At 37.2% G+C, this 19,969-nt stretch overlaps 1 protein-coding gene across 4 annotated transcripts in view; it reads left to right on the forward strand.

Annotated features, from left to right (window-relative positions):
* The window catches only part of ATP8B4 (ATPase phospholipid transporting 8B4 (putative)), a 284,458-nt gene that overhangs the window by 117,691 nt on the left and 146,798 nt on the right, over positions 1-19,969 (forward strand). For all 4 annotated transcript variants that reach the window (XM_023227177.2, XM_023227176.2, XM_023227178.2 and 1 more), the window contains 4 exons: positions 320-402; positions 9,376-9,534; positions 15,330-15,418; positions 17,941-18,137. In XM_023227177.2, coding sequence (XP_023082945.2) covers positions 320-402; positions 9,376-9,534; positions 15,330-15,418; positions 17,941-18,137 — 528 coding nt within the window. The remainder of the gene's footprint in view (positions 1-319; positions 403-9,375; positions 9,535-15,329; positions 15,419-17,940; positions 18,138-19,969) is intronic.

Below are 19,969 nucleotides of genomic sequence, written 5' to 3' on the forward strand. Positions count from 1 at the left end.
ATGTGTTTTGTAACTCATGCATGATGTCTGAGTAGGTTCAAATGAAACCATATTTGTTATGTCCTCTGTTCTTTCAAAATGCAAAACAGATCAGTGTGTTGTTATAAAGATGTGCCATGGGTAGAGTGCCAACTCTTAGGAGCCCAAGAAGCCCTGCCCACTTTCCTGAAACAGTGAGCGAAGTGTGAATGACATTCAAAGGAGAGTTTCTTGGATCTCTTGGGTTTAGCTTTGCATGTGCTACACCCACCTGATTGCTTTGGTAGGATGCTGTTGGCTGTTCCATATAAAAATTCATGTCATGTCAATAATTTCACAGGGAAACGAACCTAAAAGTCCGCCATGCACTATCAGTTACCTCAGAACTTGGAGCAGATATCAACAGACTTGCAAGGTTTGATGGTAAGTATTTTAAACAGATAAACAAACAAAAATCTCAAACCCGAAAAGCAATGCAACAAACTAATTATGTGAGATCCAACTTATGTTTCTTTTTATTTGGTGGAAGGACATAAAATTCTCCAGGCATCAAAGCTTGTAATTTATTCTCACGCTAAAAGGAGTAAAAATATTTGCCAAGGGGAGAATGGCTTTATTAGTTTATCGTTCATTTCATGCTTGTTTCCTTTTTAAATATCGTTTACTTCAATCCCATAATATCCTTTACTTGCCTGATGTTGGCCTCCCTGGAGCCATATACAGACTTGCTGAGGAGGAATATTGGCCACCCTTGTATTTCTAGCTCTAGGTCTAACCACCCGTCCATTTCCTGGCTCCATAACAAAGACTAATTACCAGACCTCAAACTTCATGAAGACAGTCATCCTGCCTCATATATTTCCGTGCCTTGTACGGTGCTTGGTATAATGTCTTGAAGATATTAGGTGTTCAAGAAGAATATTCTGATTTATTAATCAGTTGGTCATCTGTTGACTTTTATTTTAGACCATGGTTTTAGTATTTCCATCTTCATGCCATTCAGCTGGTCCCTTGATCTTCAGTATAATCTCTCTTGCCTCTCCTTTTCTACCTATATCTTGTTCTATTCTGTTAAAGTTATTCTTAAGTTGTCATAGAACAACCTTCAGATGTTGTCCATTCTAGGGATATCTGCATTTATGATTAAGACACCACAGAGAAACACAATACTTCAAGAGTCAAAGGAAAGAAACACTGATTGTAGGATTTTAGGCACCATAAAAGACTGCAGAGAGAATCTTTGGACTCTCTCTTTCACTCCTCAATGGTCTCCTGCTTTACCCACTTGTCAGTCTGGCCCAGAATATTAGTATATCCATACAGATTGGCTTTATTTACTAATGGATTTTCGTGAGTTTGAGACAATCTTCCAAAATGTGTTTTTGGGGGATCCACTTAGGAAAAACATGGATAAGGGTCTTAGCATAATCACATGAGTTAAAGCACAGGCAAGTTTATGTTGTAAAGTTTCTCCAGTGCAGAGCTTAGAGCTTCTATTGCCTGTGCTTTGCAGTTGCTTGTAAACTCTGTCTGGATTCTGTTAATATTTTAATCTCTCTTAAATGAGTGCCTTTATAACAGATGTTTATAGAAAAAAAAAATTCCTCCAAATTGAGATTTAAGTCAGGGAGTAGCCAGGAAACTGAATGATCCAAGAAATATTTTGATTAGAATAAAACAAATTACACATTTTCTACTAAGTAATTTTTTCAATGAAATTTTACTGTTATGTGAATCCAAGAAAAGTAAATTGTGTTCATGAATCAAAATACTGGCTTAAAATACCTCATTGAATATTTATGGAGTCCTAAAAGGGCCACCTAAATATAATTTACTATTACTCATTTCTTTCCTTTCAGAGTTGTACCTTTATACCTCTATTGATCTTAGAGGTAGAAATTAATGAGTTTTAGTGTTGTTAACCATCAAAAAGCAGAGCGTGATTGTTAACAATTATTTAGGTCCCATTCTTTCCTAGGTGTTTGCCCAGATAGGCTACACTATGATGCAGTTATAAACAACCTTGCAATCTTAGTGGCATAAACACAGTAAAGGCTTATTCTTGCCCATGTCACATCCTGAGTGGGTTGGGTGGCCTTTTCCATCACGGAGCCACAGTATCTGGACTAATGGCATCTGAGGTCCCTGCATCGAGCAAAGGGTAAGATGAAAGAGACACAGTGGTTTTTAAATTCTTCTTCCTCTTATAGTTCATTGGCTAACATTGTCATTTGGCCCTAACTTAACTGCAAGAGAGGCTAGAAAATAACAAATATGAATACTTGTTAAGCATTAACTGTCTCTACCACACCCTCCAAGAATCATGGCTCTGTAAGTCGATGCCAGGATAATACATAAGGATCCAGGCTGGATTAGGTGGATTTCTTACATGGAACTACAGGATTGGGGCTAAGTATCCCTCTCTTCAGCATTACTCCTTATACTCTCAATCCACCATACCCTGCTTGGCTTTTTCCTTCTTCTTATAGCAGAAAATGAATAAGTAGTTATAAATTCCAGTGTGGGGCAGAGAGGAAGACCAGCATCAGGCACCAAAAAGACATGGGAGGGCAAAGGAAAGGCCTAACGTAAAGAGGCTAGTAGGAAGGGAGTGTGAAACAATGGGGTGAGGAGGAAGCTTAAGCTTCCTGAAGTGGCCTTGTAGGACTGAGAAGGAGTGCTGGATCCTCTCCTCCTGGAAGGCAGGTGTCTGGGAGAGGGATCAGCTGGCATGGTAGTTTTAAAATATCTTTACTTCAGATCCTTTCTGATATAAGAAACTGGAACACAGTAGCTCCAAATTTAAACCAATGCAAGTGGTTTTGCTCAGGCTGAAAACACTTTCCTCCCCTAAGATTTTACAGATGAGGTAACAGGTCTTGAGAAGTTAAAGGACTTGCTTATATATAAAAATAACCATTTAAAAATACTTCACAAAATTTACTTTTAAGGTGTGTTAATAATTATTACTTACTAGATATGACTTGAATTTGCTTCATACAGAATGGGCAACTCACCAAATCCCCAATGAATAATTATTTTCCCCAATAAAGGCAACACAGACCTCCCTTTTTTATGATTATATATACTTAAACTGTGGTCAGCTTTTCAGAAAACGTGTAATGCCAAATTCATGAGGCTGGTACACTTCTGGGCTAAAATCCAGGTTTCTGTTAAGTTTACTTTTTCGTTTTAAAATCTTGGGCTGCCTTTCAATCTACCTTAAAGTTCAAGGCAACAGGGTGTTTTAAGGGTTTATTCTAATAAATAAAAAATATAATTTACTGTTTCTAAGAAAGCATCAGAAGAATGAATAGATGAATTAAGGGAAAATAAGTTAGAAACAATATACAAATTAGATTCCCCCCAGTTAGCAGCCAAATTTAAAGACCAAGAGGATGATGCAAGATGTGGCATGGAAGCCTTTGAAAGAGTTACGACAGTTAATAAACCCTAAATCCTTCCCATGATTGCTCTTGCTTTCCTTGGCCTTCAGTTATTTTCTCCATCCACTTCTTTCCAAGCCCTAATTTATGCATTTCAATTTTAATATCACACACACACACACACACACTCCACTATCCACACATGGTTTTCTAACTACTCCATTTCACCATTCTTCTCTTTCCTTTTTGTCCTTCCTGTATTCTTGCTTACTGTTCTCATCTCATCTTCCTCCTTCGCTTTTTATCTTAGCTATTTTCTCCACCTGCAGTGTCACTTTTCTGTCATTCTTTATCTTTGTTTTCATCACTCTCTCCATAGTAATTGGTTTAAGTTTGTTTATTAAGCACCTCCTAAGTACAAGATACAAAATAAAGTATGTAGAATTATAAATGATCTCTCCATATATTATCCAGGTTCTTTTGATCCTTTGCTCCTTGTTCTTTTTCTACTCCCTTTTTTGTGTCTTCTTTATTCACCTTTGTCCTAATGAAGTATCAATAGATTACAGGTTTTCCTCTGGTGATTGGAAAAAGACTTTCTTGACTCATGGGAATCAAACCAGATATTGCATCCTTTAGTTTAAATTAAAATAGGATATCAACATTGTGTATGTTTGACAATGACCGGCTAGCTTTGGCAAGGTGTAATAGATGAGACAGATATGTGAGGCACACTCTTTACCATGTTCTATCTGTGCTAAGTATATGTTTTAATTTGTGACTTCTGGGCAAATCTGGTTATGGCATTATTTTTGCTTCTGGTTACTGTGTGTTTTTTCTTCTGAGACTTGCCAGAATACTTTCTCTAGCACCGAATTACAGTTTTCTGCTCTTGAATCATAAAAGCACATCTTCCAAGTATCTAAAGACACGAATTTCCCACTCCTATCCCCAGAGAAGTTCCCACGGGGGACTCCAGGTTTCAGACACATAGGGTCAGAACTGAGGTGGGTTGAAACCTCAGGATGTCTCTGGTAAGTCTCTCTGCCTCCTCACTTTTGCATGTATATTCAAAGATAGTGTCTTTCTGGTGGGCTAATTTCTTTCATCCATATGCGTACAGTCACTCATTATTCATTTAACAAGTGTATGTTTAACACAAGGCCAAGGGATTTGTTAAGCCTGGGATACAGTGGTTAATAAGTCAAGCTCAGGCCATGCTTTTTTAGAGCTTATTTCCCAGGGGAGAAGACAGACTTGAAAAAAGGCTCATCCCTAAAGAAGCCTTTGATACGGTAAAGGTCCTAAAGTTCTCAGGCCCTAAACTTGATGTTGATATGTGAGCAAGAGCTCACTATGTACCAGGCACCATGCTGAGTAATTGCACACATTATCTTGTTAAACCCTTACAACTCTTGAAGGAAGAGATTATTGTTAGCTCAACTTATGGATAAAGAATCTGAGACCCAGGTAAACTGATTAACTTTCCCAGTGTCATATGGCTGTTAAGTGGAGAAGCCAGACTATGAACCCTGGACTTTTGGCAAATCCTATTTTACAAAGGACACAAAAGGACACAAAACCCCAGGTTGTAAACCAAAGTAGAAAGACAGCATTGGAAAGTTAGGGAAAATTAGCACAAGAGCTTAGCTCCTGATTAGGGAAATAAATGAAATTTTAAAATATTCTAAACCCAAAGGTACAAAATTAATTACTAGAGATCAAGTCCATCCAGGACAAGGATGAGGTCATCATATTTTTAAAACGTAGCAATGTTCTCAGTGATTTTGAAAGTCAAGATCCCTGACAAGAGTTTATAGAAGACTTGGCCAAATGTAGAGACCAGTGCACAGAAGAGAGTTGGGTTTTGGCAGGTAAATCCATTTATTTGAAAAGTTCTCATGCAAATATTTTTATACATTTCAAACATCAGAAAAAAATGATTTATGGTCTCTTGAATTTTGTAAGAAAAGATACATAACTTGATTTAACATTATAGATCAAATATAATATAAAAAGAGATTGAGTGGGCCTTGATGTTCATGTTAAAGTCTTATGGGAATTGAAAAACTTTTATAAACAAGTAACTGAAATACTTGTCAATTATTATTATGTAAACTGGACATTCTTATTCCTTGGGGAAATCCCCGGATGTAAATTGTCGAAATGTGTTTAAGAATCTTTTGCATATTGTTACTGACTGAACTGAGATCTGTTTTCTGCAACTCCTGACAAGTTTACATATTTTGTATGACTGTTAATGCTGAATTCTGAACCAGGGAAAGGTTGACTCTTTATTCAGGAATCCTTGTATACTTTGTGGTTCTTTCTAAAGAATAGCATGTGTGTAATTAAAACATGGAAAAATAAGCATCTCTTTTTGGTTAAAAAAATAAAATAGCTTGGTTAGCATCTTGTGAGTTTTTTTGCTTACTAGATAGCTTTCCTATTCACCTGGACAGGAGCACACCCCAACAGCACAGCTGACGCATGAGGCATAGATTCCATGTAAAGGCGGAATCTTTACTGCTGGTGCTGACATGCCATTATGGTGGTAATGATGGATGGGTGAACCTTGACAGTTGAAGAGTAAAGAAGCTTTAGAAAATAGGAAGGTGACACTCTTCTTTCTAAGAAAATAAATAAATATTTGTCATAATCATCAGGGCAAACAGTAGTGGGCAATCTCTAAAACGCTAAGAAACTCTTGGCTAGAGAAGTTCTTGAACAGCAATATTGATGTTTTATTTGCTGGATAATTTGTCTTATGGAAGAGTTGCAGTACAGATAATCAGTAACTATTTCTATTAATAATGTACATGAAGAGATGAATCCAGCTTCTCTGGAAAATCATAGAATATTGGGCAATGAGTTCCATTTTTATGATAAACTGCAGACTTTCTCTTTGAGGTTAATACTTAGCTTGAGAAGTCTGTCGAGTTGGTAATTAACCAACAATTCAGCTGACTAAATCTAGAATGCTTAGGAAGGTCCGGAATGAGATCCTGTAGATTTTTTTCAGTATGGGTCTAGAGCATTTCTGTGTGATTGTCAAATGGAAAGATTGCAATCTGCTTTCATATCTTCTCTTCAGGGGGGCGAACAGATATGAGCAGCTAGTTTGATTGTATTTACACTTCATTGTTGATGTGATTTTCTTCCAGCTTTATTATTGCCCATTAAAGATGACTTTGTGCTCCAAACATGTATTCAATAAATGACTATGTGAGAAATGATGCGATTTTTTCCTAAACTGTTTCCTCATCGATTGTCAAACTGACCATTTACGGCCTCTTTCTCTTCTCCGATTGAACTAGCAAAAGGAAGAAGGGTCCTAAGAGAGCTTTCCCCTCATCCTTGTTATGCTTCATGGCTAGGTTCTCATTTTGGTTGTTTCTAATGCACTTTAATGCTCCCACCTGTTTTCAGTACTCTCAGATCTACTCGGCTCCCGTTAGATTTAGGCCAGAAACTAAGCCCCGCCAGTTGTGCCTCGGCTATTTGGTTTTCTAGTCCTTCATTACTATCATGGAAATAGACCTACTTTTTCCATTTTTCTTAGATCTGCTCTAATATCCATCTCATCTCTTAACTTCTCTCTTGAAATCATCTGAAATTTTTTCTATCCATCTCTTCGACAAAGATCCTATTATGTAGATAGTATAATAGTTTATAGGAATACAAAGGTGAATACAGTGCTCCCTTCAAAGGAATCTGTTCATCCGTTTTGGAAAGTGGTACAAAAGAAATTGGGAAGTGTGTGTTTTATGCTAATAGAGCTTAAAAAGGGGAAGCCGAGCACTTCTAATGATAAAAACAAATGTAGTTTGGCTTTGTTCCCACCATTTTGTTTTGACTGGGGCCTGTATTTAGAACTTACATCACCGAGACCACACTCTTTGAGAAAGGCTGAATTGGAGCTTAGCCTCCAAGAACCCAGGCAGTACCCCTTGGCCCTACTGCCTGTTCTTGTCTAGAACCACACCCTTGGTGTGAGGCCAGCGAGGAGTGAGCCAACGTGTTTAAGGCTGTATTTGCCTCCATGTCAGTCTTTGCTTACGACAATAGAAATGATCAAATGAACCTGTTTTTTATATTCCTATTGGCAGGGATTGCATGTCGTGTTGTTTTTGCCCAAAACACATTTTTTTTTTTTTTTTTTAAGTGGCTCAGTTTGAAGCCTGAGAAATTGAGTCTTGGGTCAAGAATCTGAAATAAACTTTAAGGGTTGCTGTTAACCTGTTATTTTATGTAGATTTTGCTTATGATAGCCAATTCAAGATTTTACAATTCAGAGTGAAAATTGGTCAAGAAGAAAAGATATTGAATTCTGAAAATGTCTCCTCATCTACAACATAGTTGTCTAAACAACTTGAGCCAGTTTAACTCAGTTTTAATTTACTTTTTACTATCAGTGATAGGCCATAATGGAGCTAACCAGAATTCAGCCCCTTCCCTTGGCAAGGTTATTTGTCTTATCCAAATCCTCCTGCCAGCAGTCTCTATTTAGCAGTGGGAAATAGGGATGTCTGGGAAACTGCCAGTGAGTGCCTAAGTGGGGAGGCTTTAGGCAGTCCTTTTGTTATACTGGGGAAAGACAGGTGGAGGTTGGAAAAGCGGCCCTGAGGCCATGAGTCCCTCATTCCTGTCACAGTTTTATTTGCTTTTGCTTTTTTAATGCAAGGGCTGTTAGTGATCTGGTTGGTCAGGAGTGACCAGTGGCCATGTGGCAACTGGTTGCTGTTACCTCTGTTTAGTAGTTTTAAAGGGAATATCCTAGGGAGAAAGGGGACCCACCTAAGAAGCCTCTTTTAAGTTCAGACGGCAGCTTGGAGAGTGGATGGAGTCAGTGTAATATAGATCTCTAGGCTTACTTGGTCCCCTTTCTCTTTAATCAGTGCTAAAGATACAGTCCCCTTTTTATTTTCCAAATGCTACGTTTTGTGTTCCAACTTGCCCTTTTGACTTCTGATTAAATGTGAATGTATTTTTGTTTGTTTGTTTTTGAGAGAGAGAACTTCGTAGGTACTAATCTCACCCCCATCTCCGACTCAAGTCCTGACTGGATCTAACCACAGCTTCCTTTTTCATATCTCCCCTCTCTTTTTTCCTTCCTCCCTATGTTCCTCTCTCCCTCCATTCTGTTCTTTCGTGTCTTTGTACTCATTATGTATAAAATTTTTCCTCACCTTTTGAAGTGGATATGTATATTAATCTAATAGTTATGTTTTGTGACAGGGTCCATGAAAGATTATTTGTGGTTTCTTTTTCTATCTAGAGAACCCCCATCCTGAATATATATTTTCATATTGAAATAATGGAACGAATTGATTCGTTGATTTGGAGTGGGCATGCCTTTGGTTTGGAATTAAAGAAACTAGAAACATCTTCTAGGGGCAAGTTATATGGTGCCTTTGAGAGTCCCCAGAACTCTGAATCTAATCAAGATAAGAAGCATAGAACAGCTGAAAGGAATCACACGCATTCTCAGACACATGTGGCAAACAAGGCCCAGGTTTCTTTCTGGTGGGATACAGTAGGACCTCTGAAATCCTGATTATGAGCTTAGAAAGATGGTTAACTTTTGTTGTGAGACTGGAAGTATACTATTTTAAACTGTGTAAAAGTTCACATTTAGCTGAAAGAGATGGAATAAGAGAAACTTTTAGGACAGTCACTGCTTATCTTTTCAAAAATTATTTGTTATAAACTAGAAGTAAAGATATGCTCTTTTTTATTTTTTAAGGAAAAAATATCCCATGGCTCTTAAGGTTTCTGTTATTTGTTTTTTTTTTTTTTTTTAAATTTTTATTTGGACAGTACAGAAGACTGTTTCAAAATAGTTGATGGCTTTCCATTTCTCTACCTCCCAGCTTATTTTTTCTAGCACAATTCTGTATATGTAACCCCATGCTGTTAAAGGGAAACAGTGGTAAAACAGTGCTGTGGGCTTCTGAAGAGAATTTTGGGTGAGTCGTAAAGAGGTTTGTTTTGTTTTCCTATTTTCCAGGGATTGTTGTCTGTGAGGTGCCTAACAACAAGTTAGATAAATTCATGGGAATCCTTTCTTGGAAAGACAGCAAGCACTCCCTCAACAATGAGAAGATAATCCTGAGAGGCTGCATCCTGAGAAATACCAGCTGGTGTTTTGGAATGGTTATTTTTGCAGGTACAGCATGTGACCCAGCTCTATGGGAACCTTTCCTGCAACATACAGCAGCACAGTCTACGATTCTCCAAGTTCTGATGAGCACAGTGCTTTCATTCCATGTGAAGTAGTGCTCTGGAGTTGGCTTCAGATTGTAGGACACCAGGAGAAAACACCGTTGCTCTGAAAAGAGTCCAGGTGGCCCTGCTATATGAGAAACTACTGCCATCTTATTCTTAAAGATGCTGGAGTTTTAACTAGACAGTGGGTGCTAGATAACTACTGCTTAATTTTTCTTTATTAACCCCATCTTAATCACCTTTGTCATTTTATGTATGAATCTGCCTTTAAAGTGGGTAAGAGTATGAAAGAAAGCCCCTGGCTGTGCAGTTAATTTTGTAGTTTGCAAAGGTCAAGCAGACCTTTTGGAAAAGGCTTCTTGATCCTGTAATCATTTCTGTTTATACTCCATAACTTTTTCCACTGTTCATAAGTAGGAGAGTGGGTTCTGGAAAGACTGTGTATGATGGGGGAGGTGCCTTTTACTCTTCTTGCCCACCATATTTCTTTTCTCTGCTTTATTTATGTAGGCCCAAGGTGGCCCTCTCTTGCTAAGAAAGCTTACAGTAGCACCATTTCATAAAGCCACTCAAATTGTACTCATGGCTTCCATTGCCAGCCCTTGATTTTAAAAGTCCTGTTTATTGTGACACCAAATTAAGATGTGTTTTGGGCCTCTTGACTATGTGCAATCAAAATTGGAATGTTTTTCTTAACTGACCTTCCTCAACAACAACAAAGTGTTCATTAAAATCTTAAAAGTGTTCCAAACCTAGAATTGTTCTCCCAATTCCTCTAAATACTGTCAGCTGTCAGTGTTATCAGTGCTCTTGCTGCTTGGGGCACTGCCGTTGTAAAGACCTGGGAAATCCCTAGAAATGAGCTTTTATGTTTCAGTCGGGGAAATAAACATATGATCATATATTTCGTTACACAGATAAAGAGAGAGCTAAGCTTGTCCATGAACATTCCTTTATCTTCCTACTTAACGATGGGGAAATTTCGTGGTCTTCTGATGGGAAATACCCTCCTGACTTACTTCCTGTCATCATAGAGATAGAAGTGCTTCATCCTATGGATGGGATAAAGCCCCAGACTTTGCATTTCTGTGATCTTGTTTGGAATGGCTAATTCAGGACTCAAGTTCAGCTACAATGTTTCATGCTAGGGCAGCTGTTGTGAACTACTGCGAGGCCAAGTTCTTCTTTGTAAGGTTCCTTTATGGGAAAATGCTCCGAAAAACATGGAAGTTGGCTGGTAAGTTGAACAGGCCTCCCTCCAAAGAAGTGTAACAGAAAGTTCACAGAATTTCGATTGGGCAGACCTGAGTTTGGATTTATTACTATTTTTTAATTTATTGTTATTATTATTATTTTTTTACCAGCTATAGGACTATAAGCTTTGGTTACTTACACTTCCTAAGCTTTAGTTTTTTTTCTGCTGTAACATGGGGATAATAATGAGTACATCAGAGTCATTTTAAAGGCTCAATGAGATAATGCATATGGAAAAGGATGCTTGACAAATGTTATTTTCCTTCCTTTTCTGCTTCTTCCTCCTTCCAAATTTAATTCAGAGCACCCAGCCTACTCTCTAGGCTGAGAGTTGGAAAAACTTACTGCTCTCTGGACTTTGGCAGCAGGCAGCAGGCAGCAGGGAGAGAGGGAATACCCCCTTCTTTTGTGATTTGGCCACGGTATTCACTTGCAGGGGACCTTATCAAGTGGATATTTGTAAAGCAGAGCATGCCTGCATTGACTTTAGTCTGGTTACAAATGTTGGTAGAAAGCTTAATTAGAATGCTGGCAAACGGAAGAATTAGTGGTTGGCTTCGTCAGTGTCAGAGATGTACAAATGGATGTCGCAAAACCTCTAAGTCTTAAGACATTTAGTTGGGGAACTAGTTCCAGGTCAACACCTAGGTCTAATGAAAAATATCCAATGAATTATTAAGTATTCTTTCTGTATTATTACTCTAGTTATACCTACCACTAGGAATTGTGCAAGTAATATAGATGACACAGATATGGTTTGCTTTACAAACGTATTATTTATGAAGGTCTAATATATATTAACAGCTAGGCTACACCTCCCTGGTAATGCCTTCTTTATGCTTAAGAGAGGAGAAAATCTTATTTCTGAGGGCAGGAATTATATTCATTTAAACAGTCTCTAGGAGTCTGTACCATCTTGAGTGCACACTGCATTTTGTCCTAGATGTTTTCTGTTTGCCTCTCCAGATTTCCTCTCACCTTTTTCCACCCTTCTTTCTGCCCTAGGAGGCTTACTTGTGTGGTTTATATTAATAGGTTACCTTGTACTTCTGCTTCTGGTTGGGCTTTGTCTCAGGGCTCCCTAGGATGAGATCAAAAGGAGAAAGGAGATTACAGTCAAGGTGTTTACTCCTCCAGGCTGCATTCTTGTATGGTAACTTCAGGCTGGCCAGATCTATCAGCAGAAGGCCACTCTTATTCTAAGGGCTGCAAATTCCTATCACCTCTTTCCCTTAGGGTCCAGTAGCCATTCCTTCCCTTCATCCCTTCTGGCTCAGATGGAGAAACAGCTTGATTGCTACATGCCCTTCGTTAATGCACTAACCTTTTGTTTCCCCTATAAGCCCACCTACGCTTTCTATAAAGAGTTCCTTTATAAATAAACCTCCTCCAATTATCTTTGTTCGATGTGTCATCTATTTCCTTTTAGGATCCTGAATAAGACACAGTCTTAAATATTGGTTGACTGTTTCATATAGTTTCAGAAAATAGTAAAGACCAAGAACTTTAGAATTACTTTCTTCGAGGTTCAAATTCTCGCTCTGACACTTACTAGATGAGAAATCTCAGGCAATTTCAATTCTTTAAACTCAGTTTCATTATTATTGAACTGAGGATAATAGTCCCTAATTTGTTAGTTTGTTGTAAGCATTAGTTGAGATAATAGGTGAAATGTAGATGTTCAAAAAATTAATTTACTTAAAAATTAATTTACTTACAAATTAATTATTTATTGAATGTCTACTATATGCTGGGCATTATCCTACTTACTCATTGGGGATTAAAAATGTGAACAAAAGCAAATGTAGTACTTTCACTCATATGATTTTCAGTATGGTAGGAGAGAGAAAGAGGTATTCATCTCAAGCCAAAATCATATCAATGGCCAAGGCCCTGTGGCAGGAGTAAGGAAAGTGAGGTCAAAAAAAGAAGACCAGTATGGGGTATGGAGAGCACAGATGGATATGGGACTGGAGACATGGATAGGGGCCAGATCACGCTGGTAGACCTTGTGGTCAGTATTCAGAATTTTGATCTTTATCCTAAGAGCTTCGGGACACCATTGTAAGTTGTCAAACAGGTGGGGCATATATGTGTTAATTGTGAAAGGCTTAATCTTGCCAAAACTGTTTATAATGTTTGTAAATAGACAGCAGGTCCTGGGGTTGGGGAGGAGGAAAAATATTGGTTAGTTTTGGGGGCAGAGTGGATGCAGGGAGACAAAGTTTCTAGGTTTTTACAGTTGAAAGATGACGATCCCTCAAATTAGGGTGGAGATTGTGAAAGGAGAGGGAAGTAGATAAATTCAGAAGGCTTTTAGAAAGTTGAATTGACAAGCTTTGATGACGAGGTTTGAAGGTGAGGATGATAAAGGTATCCACTATGACCGAGGTTTCTTCCAACCTTCACAACTGGACGGATGGTGATGATACTGAGATAAGAAGCTTGGAGGAAGATTGTAAGCTAGATTGGACAAGGGCCACTTGAGAAGCCTTAGAAGAATCCAGATGGAAATATACAGGCAACACAATACGTAGGTTTAAATATATGGATTTAGAGCTCAGAGGAACAGCATGAGCTGGGGATACACATCTTGTCTATATTATTAAAACTATTAGTCTTAAAGCCACGGTCTTATGTGACATTGTCCAGGGAAAATTGAGTAAGAAGATAAGGTGACCTATGCATGAGTCTTAAGGATTCTCCGTCTTTAGTGAGTGAGTAAAGGGAAAGGAGGGTAAGTCTCACGGAAGACAGGAAAGGAGCTACCAAAGAGGTAGGAAGGAAAGCAGGAGAACATTATAACACAGAAGCTAAAGGAAGAGTATGTTTCAAAAAGATGGAATAGTCAACAGTGTCAAAGATTGCTGAGTGGTCAAGAAGTTATGGAGGATATTGATGATAACACCAGATCTGTTTTGGTGTGATTGGCCCAGAGACTAGGTTGAGTAACGAGTGGGAGATAAGAAAACGGAGGCTGTTGAGTGCAGAAAATTCTTTCAGGATCTTTGACAATGAGAAGAAGAGATGTGCATATAAATCCTTGTGGTTATATTTACGTAAGTGCTTAACAATCCATAAAGAGGATTCCTTATTAGTCTGTGTGCATTTGTGTGCTTAATGGAATGTACATTTTCAGCACCTAACTGGTCTTTCCATATTTCAGTTTTTAGCAACCACAAACTTTATGTGTTTTTTTTAAAGCCTACAGCACCAAGTATCCCCAGGAGTCTCCCATCCAAGTACTAACCAGGCCTGACCTGCTTAGTTTAGCTTCTGAGATCAGATGAGATCAAGTATGTTCAGGGTGCTATGATTGCAGACTATTTGGCCTTTGTGATCTTTACCATAAAAGAAATATTTCCCACCCTCAATGTTCATATGATTTTAATAAATGAATCTGAGAAAATGTGGGTGGTCCACTATACACAGCAGTAGCTAGGAATAGGACACTGGGGTGCAATTTCCAACTTAAGACAATGAATTGTTATGAAACCTCAATTATTGCTTCTGTTTTTCTCTTACATAAAGGAAAGTCTTTTAAGGATGTGCCTATCCTTCCCTGACTTCTGGAGTGGTATATAATTTTGGGTGTGCCTCCCTTTTCTTCTTTCTTTAATTTCCCCCTTTCTCCTATATTAAATGGCTCTATGGATTGAAAATCATGAGAAGACTATGTGGAGAGGAAACACTAGAGAAATTAGCTTTAATGAAAACTTAATTGCTTTTATTTAGCATTTTCTCTGTCCACAAGGAATTTCTTTAACAATATTTTTCAATATTTTTATTTGTTCATCATCTGATAACCTACTTCTAAAGCAGTTGATTATATTCTTAGAATTCTGGGAACAAGGCACTTATCATGGGATAATGTAATTAACTGAAATAAATCTAACACAACATTTAAGACAGTTCTTGTCTTTGCAAAAATTACATATTATATACATGCAGTATACAATACACAATAAATGTTTAAATTACTTGCTTATGTATTTTGGGGGGCTATTCTAGTTTCTCCTTCAAAGGGACCTCAAATCTTTTTGGGAAACAGATCTAGAATTTGATTTCTTATTTTTCCATTTTTTACCTTAGTGTTCTGAATTGTGTTTGTTGCTGCATTCTTTTTAATATTTCCAAATTATTCCTCACTTTTCTAGACTGTGTTATCTTTAACTATGTCAAACTAGAAGCCTATTTGTGCATAGACTTTGAAAAAATAGCTTTACTTAATCCTTTCAACTACAAGTTCCGACTGTATTTGTCCTGGTCTAAGAAGACCACATCTCTTGCAGTTTCCAGGATTGTTGTTAACCTAATTGTTGAGAATCGTATACAATTTAATGGCCCTTGCTCTTAATAAAAGTTAAATTATTGTAAAAAAAATATATTTTTTCTTTCAGAGACATTTGGTGTGAGCAATAATAAGAATAAGAATACATAATCATATCATTTCAAAGTTATTTACTTTTTTTGTTTTTGCAGGTCCTGACACTAAACTAATGCAGAATAGTGGTAAGACAAAGTTTAAAAGGACAAGCATTGATAGATTGATGAATACTCTAGTACTATGGGTAAGTTACAAAACTAGGCAATATCACTAGTCATTGTTATCTTAATATATTTACTGTATCTTGCTGGAAATCTTTAAGAAGCCTATATTCTCCTTGTGGAGTTTGTTTTTGGGGATTTTGCATTTGAGGCTCAGTTACACTGCCTTCTATTTTCTCGATGCTAAATGCTAATTTCTCAATCAGTGGTAGAATTTATCATGAGAGGTAGGTTAGTGTTTATGGAGGTATTCATGGTCTTGCAAATTCCCCATATCCCAAGGATTTGTTTTTGGAAAACCAAACATGGTTTTTAAGGCAGTTTGGTGTTTTTGTTATCTTGCTTTTTTTCAGATCCTCTATACATAGCTTATGGTGGGCAGGGCTGGCTTCATGAGCGTGTAATCTGTGTAACCACACAGGGCCCCACACTCAGACGGCCTTATGTTTGGTTTATTGAACTTCTGTTGCCATCTAGAAATTCTTAATACTTTTAGAACAGAAGGTCCCACATTTTCATTTTGCACCGAACCCTGAAAATTATGTAGGTAGTTCTGGTTATGAATCCTTTGAGCCCCACCTCACAGTTCTCCTCCTTCACAGAGACCTCTAACCTCCTTAGCTCATGATTATCTTTCTCTTATGAATTTTTTTTTTTTACTTCTGATTCTTTTGAAATGATCTTCTCTACCACCCAGTTACCAAAAATATTCAGATATTCCTTACATTCCATCCTTTTGTCAGTTAAGCCTGTGCTACCTCTTTTTATTGATATAATATTTAGTCTTTGTGTAATACTGCTTTGTCTGCTTGTATAGGGGTAAAATTCGAAGACAGCCACTTTAAAATATAAAGACTGTGACTTCAAACCATGTTTTCACATGTACCCTATCACAGACTCACAATCATAAAGAATCTGAGTTCAATATGTATTTGCTTACCTGATATGTAATAGTTGGACTCTGAATAAGGAAAGAAGAAAATTAGCACTTGCTGTGCACAAAATATTGGACAGGCTTTGTGTTTTACTTTCAGTATCACCTGCAGACCTTGGGTTTCCTCCAGCAATACCAGTCACCTTCATACAGAGCCTATGAGGCCAAGAAGACATGCCCATAAGGGTTTGTTACCCTTCTGCCCCCAAGGAATTTCTCATTTAAATAGCCCTGACTCCACTTCAGGGCATGCGGGGTGTGTCTACCCACCACAGAGCAAACTGACCCTATCTTTCATACTAGAAAATAGGATGATCCACTGGGGAGTTATAAGCTAAATCAATTCTTAAATTATGGCATTTAATGTATTTTACATTAAATTTTAATGCTCTAAAGTATTATGTTTAATTAATTTGTAGTCTCAGCCATTAAAGAGGATACTATAATATAGGTACCAAAGTCATAGAAGTTTTGGGGATTCACAGTCCTACTTTTCTCTCATACATGGTTTTCTAATATACTTTAAATCAGACTTTTCCCAATCTTTTCTTCTTATATACCTATTCTTACATGCCCATATTATGGAATAAGGAAGAAAGCAGCTCTAGAATTTCTGAATATTCTTTGTTGGAAGAAAAAGGAAATAGAGGAAAATCCATTTCTGTTCTCTAGCCCTACTCTTCCCTCAACATTGGCTGGTCTCAGCTCTCAACATAGTGTGACACTCAGCTGAACAAAGTCTCCGCAACATCTTGTTCAACTCAGGTCTTAACCATGTTCACTGAGTTTGTGGCCTTTCCTTTCCCAGGAAGGGTTTTAGACTCACTGTAAATTGACCTTGTTGTCTCTCTAGTTGTTATACCTACAAATATGTGTTTTTCTAATACTGTTACTAATAACAATGTAAGTGTCTGCTAATGGTTTTCAAGTTGCTTGCCACATTTTTATCCTAAAAGTAAAGTATACATGTCATGAAGTATTTTAGTTATCCTTATATTTCTTGTTGACCTCAAGTAAGGATTGTGCAGCCAGATCTATAGCCAAGAGACTTGGTTAGTCTGAAATTGTTCTTTATCACTGATATTTTCTTTTGCATTTATGCCTTGGGTGGCCATATAATTTGTCATCCAAACAGGACACTTTTGAAGGTGAAATGCAACATGATTACTATTACATCTGGACAATAGTTGTAAACTGGGGCTATCCAGGACAAATCAGTGCATATGGTCTCCTTTAATTAAGCCACCTAAATATACCTACTTACCACAAATTGAGGATGTGAAGTTGTTAACTATGTGAACATAGACAAGTTACATAGTCTTTATGGTGCTTCTATTTTACTTTGTTTTTAAACTGTAAAGTGGGGGATAATGACTGTTCCCATCTTAGAGCGTCAATGGGCAGATTCAGTGAGAAAATGTATGTAAAATATTTAGCTAAGTTCCTGACTTAAAAATGTGAAATTTTATTCATATGATTAATGGTAAGAAGAGGTTTGCATACTTGCTTTTCAAATGACTATTTCTTAGAGTTAGACGCATAATTAGATCATGTTGATATGACTAATTTTGGGTTCAAGTTAACCTTAACCAGACTTCTATCTTATTTCAGATTTTTGGGTTTCTGATATGCTTGGGAATTATTCTTGCAATAGGAAATTCAATCTGGGAGAGTCAAATTGGGGACCAATTTAGAACTTTCCTCTTTTGGAATGAAGGAGAGAAGAGCTCTGTGTTCTCCGGATTCTTAACATTCTGGTCATATATTATCATTCTCAATACAGTTGTACCCATTTCCTTATATGTGAGGTAAGATGAGAGTTTATATTTTAATGAAATAATTTCTTCCAAACCTTTGTTTCCAGTAATCATTTTTGTTTGTTTTAAAATTTCAGCAGTGCAATAGATGTCTTGCTCTTAACTGCTTATGATTTGCAACATCTGTTTCAAATGGGACAGCTTAGCTGTTTAATCTGTTTAACTTTTATGTTTTCAAATTATAATAAATGTGGTTCATTTTCTTCTTGATTTGATTTGGTTTCTTAGAAATGTTTTTCTCTGTAAGACATGGACTACAATATAATCTCATGTAACCTGATCAATTAGAATTGGTTAATTTTGAGTAAGAAAAGGAAGAACATTGGGGAGATCTATAAAGGGGGTGCCTCTTTGCCACTAGACTGGCTCTATAGATACATGGATTCTGTATCCTGTTCTACAGGTCCTGTTCTACCACTTACTAGCTCCATAATCTTGGGCAAGTGACTTCGTCTTCTAGTGCCTCAGTTCCCTCATTTTAAAAATGGAGAAAATTATAGTTCTACCTCATAGGATTGTATGAGGAGTGAATACATGCCTATAAAGCTCTAAGAATTCCTAACACATTATAAAAGCTTAATGAATATTAGCTTTTCCTATTATTATTAGTAACTATAAGTATGTACATAAAGGAGTTAAAATATAGTAGGTGATGCTAGTCCACTGTAAGATAAAAAGTATGATTTATAACTTCTACTACAATTTGGTCTGTCAGGATTAGATTTGATCCCATAAATTAGAGCTAAGATGGTCTCCCTTTTTGCCTCTCTGTCTTTCTACATACACAAAGAACACACACACACCTATTTATTTAGATACATGTATACACATATATGTATATGTGTGTGTATTTGATAAGTCTTAGAAATTGGCCCTAGAATCTGTACCTGGGACATTCTTGATCCTGATCCTAACAAGACTGAGCCAGACTGTCTCAAAAACACTGGAGCCAAGATGGGACTTGGTTGTTTGACACTTCTCATCATCAGTACTTCAACAATACACAAAATCATCAGCTCTAAATCCCCACTTATTTTTATGCACCCCTTTTTATCTCTCTTCAAAAATCTAGCTATGATGAAGCAAGGGAAGTTTAATGCACAAAATCCACCCTTGTTTTGGATAGTGGTCAGGAAACTGAAATGCCAAGTTGTGGGAAATTGACTTGAAGTAGTGGCATGTGGCCACAATACCACAGATTGCTTTGGGCTCTCTGGAGCTGTGGTCAGAGAGGCTCTATTTAAACTATATCCTACTGGCTCATCTTTGATTTTGAGGACCTCTCATGCTTGTATCCAATTATAAAGTCTGTAGTAAATCCTGCTCTTTGCCGGAAGAGCTACAGTCAGCTTTTATAGCATTCCTTTATGTCCTAAATGAATAATAAATGTGCATAGTGGCTTTCCATCTGCACATATGCAGTTTTGTATGTCCTCACGAAGGACGTATATTCTGTATACATTCTTTCTTTGAAGAACATTGACATTTTCATTTAATGATTTGAAAGATTGGTTTTTTTTTTTTTTTTTTAAGATACCAAAGGTAGATTCTCAGTTTGGCATTCCTTATACTTCTAATGTGCCATGGTTCATTAGACAGAAAACGTATTTGTCATAGTCCAAACCCAGTTTCTGGTCTTGGTACTGCCACTAAAAGCTGTGTGACCTTGGAGAAAGTGCTCGGCTTCTCTGTGCCTTAGTTTGTTTGTCAAATATGTGCTTTCCCATTAAAAAAAGGCATTAAAAGAATTAATTTCTGAGTTGCTTTGTCCTCCACATAATACTACCTTACCTTTAGGTAACATTATAAATATATATATAATA

This window comes from Piliocolobus tephrosceles, chromosome 6 (assembly GCF_002776525.5).
Source record: "Piliocolobus tephrosceles isolate RC106 chromosome 6, ASM277652v3, whole genome shotgun sequence".
In the NCBI taxonomy this organism is placed as follows: domain Eukaryota; kingdom Metazoa; phylum Chordata; class Mammalia; order Primates; family Cercopithecidae; genus Piliocolobus; species Piliocolobus tephrosceles.